Below are 14868 nucleotides of genomic sequence, written 5' to 3'. Positions count from 1 at the left end.
TAAAATGTACTGCTGTTACTTGTGTACAGTGAAATGATTTGAATCCGTGGAAAGCAGGTTATAGATTTTCCATGCTGCAAATAACAGAGTATTATAAAGAATCCTCCCTCTTTTCAATGATGCAAAATCTGAGCTATGCACTGGACTGTGACTAAATGCTGAATAGGGCACTTAATGTGCATAGGTCCTTGAAATCTAATTTGACTATGATATAAAGTGATTAGATTTCAAAGGTTAATTTTCTCAAAGATAACTTGAAAATTTAATTGACAGGGCTTCCATGACTTGAAATCACAGAAGGTTTTATGGAGTCCAGCTGACTTCATTTTTTTTAGGTTGTTTGATTATCATGGACGTGTCCCCCCACCACCTCGTGCTGTGATACCACTGAAGCGTCCTCGTGTGGCTGTGACTACAACTCGTAGAGGCAAAGGGGTTTTCTCCATGAAAGGAACATCACGATCCACCTCAAGTGGGACTTCTTCCTCAGGATCCAAATGTGAGTTCCTTATACGAATTTGGATTTTGAAACAATGGTCGTGTTAATTTCTGCAAATACGTAGCTTCTGCTATACAGCTCTTTTGCAGTTATTTCTTACCCTCAATATTTTGCTTGATTTTTTTTTTAATTAGTGAAGGTGCCACACCTTTGGCGTAGTCAAAGAGAACAATGGTGTAACTTGGAAATAAAACCATTTGAAAATATTTGATCTTTAGCCTCAGTCCCTTGGTCTCAAAAGTTCCCCTCCAATCATCCTGACTGTTTATGTGTGAGATCTTGTGAACAGCTGATCATAGAGCTAAGTTAATAATCTTTCTATAGAAGGACTGAGAAACACTGCTTTTTGTTGAGTCTTGAGGGTTGTTTCCAGTCACGCATGAGGTACAGATGGTGATCTGTGGCAGGGAAGGGAGGGAGATTGGGTTGGGGTTGATTTTTTACTCATGATTCTTTTGAAGATACAAAGAGGCAAAATGTCTTTTCCTACTTGTAAAGGGAGTACAATACGAGATTGATAACTTGGGGCTATTCAACCCCTTCTTACCGAGTTGGCCTTAGAATTGCTGACAAACATCAGATGTTCCCTTCTACATTCTCACCAACCTCCCCACCCTGTAGTATCTGCCAGGAACTTCATCCTCCTCTCCATGCATCTTTCAGCACCCACCTGTCTTCCCCTGCCCCTTATGTGGAGTGATACTGCCCTTGGAAGCGTCACTGGAAGAGGAAGAGAAAGATCAGGTAGGGATCAGATATTAGAAAGAATGAAGGGACTGCAATAACATGCTTTGCAGTACCAGGCCAACCAACAGAGCATCCTACTGACTTACACATAAAGAGAATCCACAACAGTACATCTTACTGGAAAAGAGGCTAATTATGGCATCAGGATGAGAAAAAAACATACTCTACCTGAATAATCTATCCAAAGCTCACACACTAGCACCTAACAAAGACGATGGAACCTTTGTGTGTTCATTGGAAACCATTCTTGGTCCATCCTGAACTGATGGCATTCAAGATCTTGAAAGAGAATGTGTAATAAATATGCATGTGACTGAAAGAATGAAAGTGTGACGAGCAAAGCAAAAGTTAGTGTGGTATGCTGAGTAACGAGGAGCTCAGGACATTTTTTAATAGGGATGACCTCTGAAGATCTGTTGTCTTGACAGTCAAATCACACACAAGTCTCTAGTGAATGAATTGGTGACATGTCTGTTACCAACAGTGGGAACTTTGATACCTAGGACACAGGAAAACATTAATTTATATGTTGTATTATGAAGTTCACTCGAACCATGAGTGGATGTGGGAGTAGTAACACCTCCTTTGTTATCTGTTATCTATATGATCATTTTCATACGTCTTGAACAAATCCACTTATGCATATTCACTCTTATTCATTCTTCAGTTCCTGAAATATGATTTCTAAAATCAGTCTAAAAGAAAGCCTATAACTTAATGCTGTCATGTTAGTAGATAAGGAATTTACGTAATTTTGCTAGTCTTTCCCACCCTGGGGTCTTTGGGTTTTCTTTGGGATTTTCCATAAAGAATCAAAAATGTAGTAAGTATATGCAGTCACAGATTCATTCCCTAGATCTCCATTTGTCCTTTTGCTTTTGTCTTATCCATATGAAAACTTACTAGTATCAGTGCATTTAATTCCCTTGTCCTAAAGGATGGTCTGATAAAAATGGGCTTTTTTAATTCTCTTTGCCTTCAAGAAGATGAGTTGTTTTCAGATAAATTTTTATATATATTTATTCATTGTCTCCCAAGAGATGTCAAGGAAATATCACACAGAAATTTTGATTTTTACTGTAATTAATGGAACTGAGCATATTACACTAACACCCAGATATTTGCTCCTGAGAATAATCACCAAATTTGCTTTATTACTCATTCTGCATTTCAGAAAATATTTTATAGCCCTGTAGCAAGGATTAAGTACTGCTAATTGCACATTATAGGACTGAACCTTTGTTCATGTATGAGTACCCAAAACCCCCTGCTTTGAGACCTCCAAAACACTGTGCAACATGGCAAATGCTGCAGAACCTGTAAATTATTCTATGGATTTGCAATCGGGAATTTGTACATCTTAACAGGACGTTGTGCCTCAGTGAAAGTATTCTTCAGTGTATTCAAGTGCTATGTTAATTCTGTGAAATGTCAGTATTAGAGCTCCAGGTGACAAGGTTATCTTTGGATCCAGATGTTAACACTGAGGAGAATGATACAAGATGAATCACTAAAAGCACGGGCTCTCATTTTGATCCTTACTGGGTTTCCACACTCAGTTTTTTACTATGGTAATTGAAACACAGAAAACATTTATAGTGCTTTAAAAATTGCAGAAAATGCTCCGTTTTACATGCACCACATCTGAAAATAAATTGGTTGGGTTTTTTTTTTATTTTTTGAAGAGAACTAAGGCACACCATGTACAGTTTCATGCTTGATTTCCCCATAGAATTATTTCCCTCTTTCTTAAGTCCAGCCAACTAATCTTAAAGGTAGAAACATGATTTTGTTTACTTGGTCAGGAACATAATCAGCTTATTGTAAGATGTTTATCAGAGAAATAACCATGCTGTTCCCTGAGGGACTTCAAGCTGAAAAGCAGAAAATGTATGTTCTGCTGCTACTTTTGCCATTTTATTGGAAAAGTTTTTTAAATTGAATTGTGGGATTAAACTGTCTAATATTTTGTTGCCTTTTACTCCATCGTGCTAATCTGAAATCCTTGAACTAATGCAATGTTGATTCTAATTGTAATTTATTGCTAGTAAAGGATCTCTTAAATGGAGAAATTTAATTTTGGGTAAGGATGCTATTTTTGGCTTTGATAGTATTCAAGGCCATACACAAGCTTAATGTCAGGTTTCTGTATCAAAATGTTATTGCATATGCTTAAAATATTTCATCTTCAAATAGCTCTCATCTCATGAGAGCATTTACTCTACTAGACTTTTTAGATTTGAGTAGCAATCTCATAGACATAACTGTTCTCATAATTCTTCTCCACATTCAAACTGGATTCAGAAAATGAACCCATATATTTAGGAATAAAGGTCAGAACACGATGAACCCCCATCTGAAATGTTGCTGCAATTCAACTTTAGCACTTTAATTTCTAAAAATACGACTGACCTCAATTTATATATCTCTTTTTAAGCTGGGTGTGACACCTCCTTTGGGCTACATGTTTAAACGCAAGATGTGTTCTAGAAGGCTCTTTTATTCACTACAGAGAAATGGAAGGGGATACCAAATCTACTTCTGTATTGTTTTAAGTAGCCACACCATCTAATCCTTTTCAAATAGATTAATCTCTGCCTTAGACATATTTAGAGTTTTTCTATTTGTTTCACCAACTTCCAGCTCAAATTTGTTTCATTTGTTCATATCCATTTGTTTTGTCAACACTGTCTTAGCTTAAAAGTTTTACTTCCTTTCACCTTCTTGTTGTCTTGGGCAGAAATATAAAAGGTAATATTGCAGTTTTCCATTCTTACAGTCATCTTCATGGATCTTCTCTCTATATACTTGCTAGAATTCAGCGAATCAGTGTGTGTCATTCCAGATAAGCTCTCACCAGATCTTTATATAATGGCATTGATATTTGCCTAGATTCAGAAATACGTCATTTTACACATTATAGTGTAACATTTTCTTTTTCATAGTTGCATTATACTGATAGCCTATTGTCAACTAAACAACTATACCCAAGGATAATTGTATCTCTCTTTCTCAGCAGGTGAGTTTCCAGGTTAAGAGTAGGATTTCTGCTGTTAGTCAATCAAGTGAGGGTAGAGGGTGCTTCAGTGCAATTGAATTTCATCTTTTTCTTCTGGAACATTCCTTAAAATTATTTGACTCCTTCTATTCTAGTTCACTCTGAAAGGTATCTTCTAACTTCATATCATCCTCAAATTTCACTTGTTTCCTTAATTTTTGCATCTCAAAGTTGTTGAACTTATTTAGCTAGCCAGTGCTTGAGGAATTGCATTAGCAATTTCTTTTCCTTTCTATACATGCTGGCTGCTGGCTATCTGCTAATTAAAATTAAAAACAATAAAAACAACAAACAATAAACAGTAAGCTACTTTATTTTTCTATTCTATTACTAAAAAGCAGATAAATATTTTAAATACATACAACTCTGGTCTAATGTTTATGAACTTCTTGACAGAGATCAATTTGAAAACAAATAAACTAACAATTAAATGAATTAATTTTAATGGATTATTTACGTACTCAAAGCAAGACACTTGAAGTACAGTATTTACAGTCTTTATGTAACTTAACATGTGCTTCAAGTCCCTAAAATTATTCCCAAGCTCTACACCACAGAATTACAGAAATACAGAATCAGATAATTTCAGAATGGCTGAGGCTGGCAGGGCCGTCTGGGTCCCTCTGATCCACTCCGTGCTCCAGCATATTTCCTTGTCAGCAGACAACACTGAGAACAGTCTGGCTCCTCTTCTTCATTCCTAAAAATGAAGTAGCTGAAAGCTGAATTGCTCTAGGAGAATGATTTTGAAGATTTGCACAACTCCCTGAAAATTAAGACAATAAGAGGCTTGAGTAACTTCGTCATTGCAAGGCTAGAATCAGGATGGACATTTGAAAGACTTTTATAGATTCAGTGACCAAATTTTATGCAAATAGGGGTGGAAATAAGGCTTCTCAGCATTTAACATCTTTGTTTATTGTCGAATCCTCACTGCTGGTCTGCTTACCTTCTAGTACAGTGCTTCCAAAACTGATTTCTCTCTAGGACACCCCAGAGACGTCCCTGTGAGGCAAAGAGTTTGGCCTAAGTTCACAGTAGCCCCAACCTATGTGCCCATTTCTTTGCCAAACTCAGAACTGCAAATGTTTCCTTTTTCTTTAATACTCAGAACAAATATCACTAGGTCCTTCTTGTGTCTCTTCTGACTTTTGACCTTTTAGCCTTGGCAATCACCTAACTCAACAGCTTGGCCAGATGGGATCTTTTGCCAGCTGGCTTCATTAGCAGGCTGCTGCAGGTATTTAGCATTTCCTACTATGCAGATTCATGCCATTTCACCTCAGATTCTGCATCACTTTGCTACTCTGGCACAGACAAACCTCATCCCTGAGGGAGGAAGTAACCTTCGAAATATACAGTTGTCAGAATCTGAATGTTTTCTTACAGATCTCAGCATTGGATTGTGACCCATTATTTCTCTGAGAATACTCTATGACTATGCTCTATAAATATTCTAAAAAATTCCTACATCAAATGCTGTAGAGCATACAAGGATCCAAGACAAAGGTTACTTTTAAGCTTAGTTCTGAAGGCCTACCACTCACTGAGTATGAGGTCTGAGGTTTCAGCTTTCCTTATTTCATTTGTGTATGATAATAACATGATAAAGGAAGTTCATTACTGTATAGAGCAACCTACTTCCCTTAGCTGAGTTGCGACAATAATGCATGTGGCCCAAAACATAACGCCAAAAACCTTGATACCGCAGTGAACATGCTCCAAATTTGCAGTAAGTTGTTTTAGAGGCTGGTATTTATTACAACTGAAGTAGGTAGTAGCCTACTTGCACATTTCATTGGCATATTTTACCTATCCAATTAAAAATATCCATGTGACATATATTGAAATACATGCCCAAAAGTCAATGGACAGGACTGATCAGACAAAATTCAGCCAGGAGACTCTTTATGCAAAAACAGAATGAGTCCTTTTCTGTGGCAGAAAATCCCTTTTTCCAGGCATAAAGGCTCTCCAGTTGCTCCAGATACACACCCAAAGGCAATGGACTTCTTTTAGAAAAGATAAAAAGGTATGGGTAATACTTTTGACTGTTCTTCTATTGCCAGTCCATCGCAGTTCAAGATGGTGATCTACCTCTTCCTGCAAGAGCTCTAAGAGCAACAGTTGTGTTTACTCTTGACCTTTATAGTGGTTTTGTTTTTTTGGTCACATGCTAACACAGGGTTCCCATCTTCCCCACCTTTTTTTTTTCAACATGATATCCTAGCGTGGATGAGTTAAGTGATCTATTAGTACTATTTTCTGAGCTTAAAAAAGTCTTGATAATGCCATAATAAAGAGATCATTCTTGAGTACTGTGATGCTATTTCTTCTGAAGACAAGACACGTCCAAAACTCTCCTCTTTAAGTTAGACTACAGGAGTGCAGTAATGCAGAAAAATGAGGAGTAATGCATTGCAACATAGATTTGGAAACTTCACCTATTAATTTATCTGAGTTGCCTTCATGTCCCTAGCTGTGATCATAAAAAGAAACATTTTCATATGTTATCTACAGGTAGATAAAGTAGAAGAAATTACCCAGAAATTATTGTTTTTAAAGCAGTGATACCTAACACCTTATACTGAAATGAAATTGTTGACTGGAACAAAACTTTGCATTTCTGGCTGACCTAACATTTATGTTGTCATTCAATCTTCTTGAAAAATATATGTGAGGGTTCTTTTTTATTGTTGCTATTCTTATTGTTATTTTTACAAAATAGTTCAACAAAATAACATCACAAGACTGTGAATTGTTTGTCATATTTCAGTCATTCTTTCACTGCAGGCTTCTTCTCAGTGAAAGTTACTTGCATTTGACTGAAATGCTTTGTACAAAGCAACACATCTCACAAAACTTCTTGTCACTAGGGATTAGTATCCTGGGATTTCCTCAGATTCAGCATTTTTAATTAACAAAGATAGTTTTAAAATCAAATCTCTAGAAAAGTGAGAGGAATGAGAAGTAGACTTTGTTCTAAGAGAAAAGAAAAAAAGAACACATTTTGTTTGTGGGAGCTGCAAGTACAGTTTATTTTATGTTTTGCATCTTTGCTTTTTCCACAGTGAAATCAGATGAGTTGCAAACAATCAAGAAGGAATTAACCCAAATCAAAACAAAAATTGACTCCTTGCTAGGGAGACTGGAAAAGATTGAAAAACAGCAAAAAGCTGAAGCAGGTAGGTGAAAACAATCTGTAGTTATGTTATTTAAATCAGAACCTATTTATCAAGCATGTAGACAGATAAGAGAGATAATTGGATCCTCCCAGAGTAATTTCTGCATAGAGGGCCTGAAGCAAGCTAAACCAACTGGGGGAAAGAACTAGTATTGTTCACAGAGCCTCCAACATCATTTGAAGAGTTGCTTTCAAGAAAAGGTTGTTTCATTCTAGAAAAAGAATGCAAAGGTTGCCTGCTGGATATTCTGGATACAAAAAAAAAAAAAAAAAAAAGCTAAAAAGTTTATTGGATAGAATTATGTTGAAGGTTGTTGATGATGGGGATACTTATGCCACGCACATTATGATATTTTAGATGATTTATTTCAGGAAATATGGTCTGGGCAAGAGACAATAGTCATGAGTTGTAGCAAGGGAAATTCCAGTTTGAGATTAAGAAAAATATTCTCTGTAGCACCTACAGTGCTTCTAAGTACAACAAGATGCACAGAAAGTCTGTAGAATTTATCCAAAGTCATCTGGCCAAAGCCCCGTGGACCTGTACTGAACTTCGAAGTTGGTCCTTCCTTGAATAAATGTTGAACTTGGAGAGTCTGAAGATGCCTTCCAGCCCAATGAAGTTGTAGCATCTGTGTAGAAATCACTGCACCTCTAGTTCATCTTGTATTCTGTCTTGAAATGTTTTAGTTGTTTTTAAGCAAAGACTGAAAATGACAAAATCCAACACTGCTTTCTAATGTACTGGATATCTTTATTCTTGTCATTACAGTGATCGTTTTGCTTGATGAATAATCTCACCTAGAAGCACTTTAAAGCCATGCTTTAAAGCCAAACTAAATAAGGGATTTATAAGGCCATATTTTCACCATAGTATATATGGAAAACTATCTCTCTTCTTACTGCTGTCTATGGTATTTCCTTGGCTACTTCCTTATAAATCTCCTGTTATATCTCTGTACAGAATCTGTGTACTAGAGAGCTGATTTTGTTAAGAGCCAGCAGGGAAAATGGAAGCCTTATCTTGTGAAAACTCTACATGTTTTGGTTTGGTTTGGTTTGGTTTTTTTTCCTCTCCATTCTTTGATGAAAACTAGGAATATTTTTTGTGAAATGTGTGGAAGAGAGTCTGCCTTAGAATTCACAGCTGTCTGAGTACCTGGGTGCTCAGATTCATGTTGCTTGCTCAACTCCAATCATTCTGGGGAAGCCAAAAAGCTACAATTAGATACATCAAAAGAGTTCCGTCAAGACTATGAAAAAGAATTAGCAGTTTATGGACCTGACAGAGACAAAAAAGATATTAACATCTGGATCCTTCCTGATCCTAAATGCCTGTCCTATTTGCTGATCTATTGTTGGGATATCTATCTGAACCCTGAATTTTCTTGCTCATATTGAAAAAGAAATAATGAATAAGTTATCTAGAGTGGGATACTACAAATAATTATTTTTTGGTTAACAATTTGAAAAAAAAAAAAAAAAACACAAAAAAAAAACAATAAAAGCAACTCCTAAAAATTTTACTTCTTATTTACAATCATTTTCTAAATTGATAGGCTAGCAATCTCTCAGTTGTTGCAGTTTACCCCACAAAATGAGTGCTTTACTCTCAAGTATAAGGTAAACCATTAGTATGGATTGTGATTGACTCCTTTAGAGCTGTGCACAATATGTATTCATTATATTCTATTTTGTAGTTCGTGCAAGTTGTATAAAAGTTGGTGTAATCAGTGAAGAGGTAATTGCAAGGCACTCCATTGAATCACTTGTGTACTGAAATGCTCTGAGATGGTGGATTCCTACTTCAGGGAGCTTTTATATAAAATCCATTAATATGCAAAACAACCTGCATGTCATTGTACTTTGATATCCAATTTTCACTTTTGCTAAAGGACTGTAGAGAACTCATTTAAATAGAAATCATCTCAAAGAGGAAAATGTTGATTTGTATTGAATCATAGTGTTATTCCTTTTGAAGACAAGCAATGAAAAAGCTCAGAAATTATCTGCATATCATTGAGGGTGGGGGAGGGGGGGAACATGTCAAAGACACCAAAATCCCCATTTAAGTCTCTTGAGTTGACAAACAAAGCTAAGTTGCCTGTGGGATGAGTCCACAGATGATTGTTTGCTTGGCTGGAGGCTTTATGCAAGGTAAAACTACAAACTACATCAGTACCTAAACAATTCCACTCACAAGTTCAGATGTGAGATGATTTTGTTCCTTCTGAATAGTTTGGCAATATCCCACTTACTGCCAGAAGGAGTGGTCTCACTTAAGCCTGGGATCCGAGAGGATCACACAAAATAAAAAAATCAAGCCCTTATTCTGCACTGTTGTTGCTTTTTTTTTTCAATGCCTGCATCACTTTCAAGAAACACATTCAATTATTAATCTTAAAAGTTCAACTTCTGGAGGATATGATTGGTTAAACAGGCACGCTGAACAATCTCATTGTGTACTATAGTCACTACTCTAAAGCTACCTCTCTTTACAGTAGTGGCTGATGTTCTGTCTTTTATTATTTGAAAATTTCAATTTATAAATTAAAAATTTCAGTAGGATGGATATAAGAGAAATTAAAATATCACTTATTTGACACAACTGACAAAAGAAGAAAAACGTTATGTTAGCACTTTAAACAAGAAAGTCTGTGCACTTTAAGTTACAGTTTTAGGATAAAACCTCAAACTCTATGGGCAACAAAGATGAAAAGAATCTGAAAAACAATCCTGAGTATAATTATTTGCAAGTTTATGGGGTGGCTGTATTTATGTGGATTAGCAAATAACTGTCAAGAATTGGAAGAGGATGTACTTCTCTAGGAAATCTGTAGGAATAACTCCCTTGGTCATAAAAATCTGAATCAGAAAGCCAGGAATAAGAAGCTGTTCTGGAATGATAAAATTGTTAGAGGGGAACATTCGCCCTGCAGTATCAAGATGAAGATTTTTAAAAGTGAGTGCTGAAATGTAAGATCTTAATTTTTCCTCGTCAGCAGAGCCCAGAAGTGTAAGATGCTAAGATGGTATTTTACTATCTTCTGAAGACCCCAGTCTACATAAGTGATCCAATTTTCTAGCAGTTGTCTCCTAAAAGTTATTCCCTTAAAATGTATTAAGTCCATTATTTCAGGAACCCTTTTTGAAATCCTTGACTGAAGTTAATTCATTTGTCAGTAGCCCAGCTAAGTTAATATCAGAAGGTGTCAGGGCAAGACTCAGTAGGCATAGCTGACAACCCATATTTCCTTGTGCAGTAAGGCAAGTAACAGTGATTTATAACTAGCATGGTATTGTGTATAGCACCTCACAAATAAAAGGTGGGCTCAGTCTTCTACTGATATGTATGAACACAGTACTTTCAAAGCAGTTATCTAAGATGACTTTCTGTTCTTTAACAACAATCCTTCTGCAGAACTTATGTGAAGAAGGGAAAAAAAATCTTCATTGTTCTGTATCTTCAGTAAATGAATTTGAAAGTGAGGGATTAGAGATGAACAAAGACTGAAGAGATGAAAGTAAGATGTAAAATAAATGTTCAGAGGTAGAAGAAAAATAAATGCATTGATTTAATATTATGATACAGAAAAGTTGAGGGGATATGAATGTTATATTTTGTGGGTACAAAATAATATATTAATGGAGCTGAAAATAAAACACTTTGTAAGAAAACTTCAGAAACATTGGCTGTTCAACAAGATACATGAAACACTAGCTAGAGTTATAGAACAATCAAACCTAATAAAGGAAGAAATAGTGTTGATCTAGAAACGTGGTCAATGATGAGTATTATCACTCTCAGACTAAAAATACATTGGCATTCCAGTTACCTGCAATTTATTCTCTTGCCTGTAAACACTCTGAAAAAAAAATAAAGCTTTTCATTAAACTCCAAATAAAAAAACTCTCATCCTCTAACCATTCTAGCATCCAGTCTGTCCCTGTCATTCCCTTCTCAATCCTTCTCTGGATTTCTGCTGTCTGGATGAAATTCCTCAGCATATCCTGGAGTCTCGAAATACATAATTACAACAATGCAGCTTTCTGTGCTAAGCCAAGCAGAACAGTTCCTATCGGCCTCCCCAGAAATTGTCTTTTTTTTTCATTACTTTGCAGAAATTATAAGCCCTGTATCTATAACATGAGAGGGGATCTTTTCATCCAGCATGGCATGTTAGGCCAACAGAGAGAAACTATTACTTACTCCATAAAATATATATATATATATATATATAAAGTTATCTAAAAGGATTTTTTTATTGCCTGTATGGTTATTTAAAGATAGTCACAGCAAATTTATGCAAATATTTGATTACTTATAGACAATTAATAGGCATCCATTTCTTCAAGCATAGAGATCTGTGTGCTTCTCACTGGCTGCAAGTAAATAAATATATGGTGATTATGCCAATTTATCCCAGTATAAAGCAAAGTCCAGAAAATCAAAAAGCTGGATTTGTTAGTAAAGCAAACCTTCATCCACTGCATGGGATGAATGAGCATGTTGGTACTATGGCTCGTGCATGCATTAGATTTTGAAAATCAGGGATTTTACCATATTCAACTAGTAGATATTAACTTGGATTTTAACTGATTATAAGAAGATGGGAAAGACAAATTTCTTCCTCAGAACACTTTTCTTTGCCACCAGTAGAGAAGGTTATTGAATTTCTATAGAGTATGTTTTCCTTACAGAAGCTCAAAAGAAACAAATGGAAGATAATGCTGATTTGGTTCAAGAAGAATGCATATCAGAGAATGCAGATAACTCTACAGAAGATCCAATTGAAGGAGGGCCAGATGGAGATGGGGATGGAGAAGAGATGACTGATGGGATAGAGGAGGATTTTGATGAGGATGGCAGCAATGAGCTGGTAAGGAATAACCCTGCCATGTCTGTCTATACAGTTGCTACGCATAACCATAGAGAACCAAGAATCTGGGTTAACCAAAGAAAGATCACAGCAGTACTGTGATATTCTGCAATAAGTACCTAGTCCCAGATTCTTCATACACTAGTGTATGTTAGGCACAGGAACTTCTAAGGATAAACAAAGAATATATATTCTTTATACTTGGTGAGTTTAGAAAGGAAATTAAATATATTTTAGCTTTTTTTCCATTTGTTATTTCGCATTCAATGAAATGTAGATGAAAAATGAAATTGACTTTTTATATTTATTTATTTATTTGTTCATTTGCATATCTGTTTTAATCAGAGCTTTTCAAAACCAGATAAGATCCTAGACTGGAGAACTTTCTCATTAATGACCATGTGGACTACAGTAGACTTCCATCACTGTCTTCCATGTGTATCTCCTGCAGGCTGCATTGGCAGCTTCAAATTTTTTTTTACAGAAGGATTTTGCTGTAAGAAATGCTTGGCTGAGGAATTTTCATCATGAAACTACTCTTTTCATGAAGTGCCTATCATGATGTTAAAACTCTAAGTTCAAAAAAATATTTTAGACATATTTTGATATTCAGATTTGTATTTTTTTATGTTTTTTTTTTAATAAGTATGGGTCAATCGCATTGTTTTAGACACCAGGATTCCATAACACTGTATTTTCTCTCTCTCTCTCTCTCTTCTATATTTTCATATCTTCTCACTTTGAGAAGAAATCACTTCTGTTGCTCAGTGTCACTTTCCCTGATGTCTTTTTGACACACATTTTGTCATGTTTACAGTAAAAAAATCATTCAGTACTGCCAACAGGAGCCAGTTAGAAATGGAACCACTTGAACCAACACCAAGTCTGGAGAAACAGTGCAACTGAATAAGCAGCATTTTGTACTGCTTAATACAGGCAGTTTATACCTACCTCTAATTTGAGTATCTGTGTTTCTTTAGCCAGCACAATGCCCTCTTGAATTTATGAATCCTAATATCAATATGCCAAAGAGTGTCCAAGAGAACATGAATCTCCCCGTCTTCTAACATGCAGTGTAGAATAGGTGATATTATTTGTTCTTCTCTAAGGAACAGGTTCTCCTCCAACAGGTATCAGGGATCTCTGTAAGCAGTCACCATTCTGAATTTGTAGGAAGTAGAAATGTTATAATGCATAGATAGTTGTATATATAATATCACACCATGGCTAATGTCCGTTCAGCTGTAGTGATATTAACAATTGAATGACCAGTTTAGGGACTGCGCTTCTTACTGCAGACAACTAAATGGAGAAGATTATGTAATACCTACTAGCTTCCGATCACTCCGTTCTGTCATTTCACCTAGAGCATATAGCATATTTAGCATATATACCCACTATATAATGAAGCATAATGTAGAGGAATTTTTTTTTATCTAGCAAAGGCTTAAGCAGAAAAGTTTCTAAAAAGCAATCAGTGTGGGAAGACGTCATTAGTAGTGAAAGTCATAAGTGTGGCATAAACATGCTTGCATACCCCTGCTTCCAAATAAAAATCCTTTCAAAATTTATATTCTGGCATTTTCTGAAATGCAATACGTTGCTGACACAGCTCCGAAGCCATCTCAGAGGACCACCTACCAGGCCTGTCAAGGACTTTTTGGATGGCATCCCTTCCCTCCAGCATGTTGACCACATCATGCAGCTCATTGTTATCAGCAAATTTGCTGGGGGTGCACTCAGTTCCACTGCCCATGTTGCTAGCAAAGATACGAAACAGTGCTGGACCCCGTACCAACCTCTGAGGGACATCACTCCATCACTCATTATTGGTCTCCGCTTGAACATTAAGACTTTAACCACAACACTTTGAGCGCAATCATCCAGCTAAATCTTTATCCACCAGATGATCCATCTGTCAAATCCATGTCTCTCCAATTTAGAGACAAAAATACTGTGTGAGACTGTGTCAAACACTTTGCACATGTACAGGCAGATGTAACCCTGTCATAGAATACCATCAAATTTTTCAAGAATGATTTGTCCTTAGTGAAGCCATATTGGCTGTCAACTATCATCTTTTTGTTTCCTATGTACATTAACATAGATTCCAGGAGGATCTGCTCCATGATCTTGCCAAGCACAGAGGTGAGATAGGCTGCTCTGTAGCTGCCTGGATCTTCACTTTTTCTCTTTTTAAAACTGGGGTTTATTCTTCTCCCTTTCCAGTTAGTGGTAGCATTATTGAACTGCCAAGTCCCATCAAATATGGTGGACACACGCTTAGCAACTTCATTCATCATTTGCCTCAGGATCCTCATGTGCATCTCATCAGGTCCCATGGACCTGTGTACCTCAGGTTTCTTTTGATGGTCTTGAGCCTGATCTTCTTTTACAGTGGGCACCACCTCAGTCAGGTGCAGCCCACCCCAGTTGCCAGGGCAGTGACAGATGAGCAGCCTCTTGCCTTCCACCTTAATAATATGGGACCTCTAGCCAA

At 36.4% G+C, this 14868-nt stretch overlaps 1 protein-coding gene across 1 annotated transcript in view; it reads left to right on the top strand.

Moving 5' to 3' along the window:
* The window catches only part of RALYL (RALY RNA binding protein like), a gene marked incomplete at both ends in the record, with an annotated part of 297150 nt that extends 282909 nt beyond the window's left edge, over positions 1 to 14241 (top strand). Inside the window, 5 exons of the mRNA XM_079533404.1 lie at positions 336 to 499; positions 1121 to 1243; positions 7376 to 7489; positions 12190 to 12368; positions 13981 to 14241. Of these exons, the coding sequence (XP_079389530.1) occupies positions 336 to 499; positions 1121 to 1243; positions 7376 to 7489; positions 12190 to 12368; positions 13981 to 14241 (841 nt within the window). The remainder of the gene's footprint in view (positions 1 to 335; positions 500 to 1120; positions 1244 to 7375; positions 7490 to 12189; positions 12369 to 13980) is intronic.
* Positions 14242 to 14868: the final 627 nt, after the last annotated feature.

This window comes from Tetrao urogallus (assembly GCF_951394365.1).
Source record: "Tetrao urogallus genome assembly, chromosome: 3".
Taxonomy (NCBI): Eukaryota; Metazoa; Chordata; class Aves; order Galliformes; family Phasianidae; genus Tetrao; species Tetrao urogallus.
The sequence above is the reverse complement of the archived record's forward strand: the minus strand, read 5'-3'. Positions and strand labels throughout refer to the sequence as shown.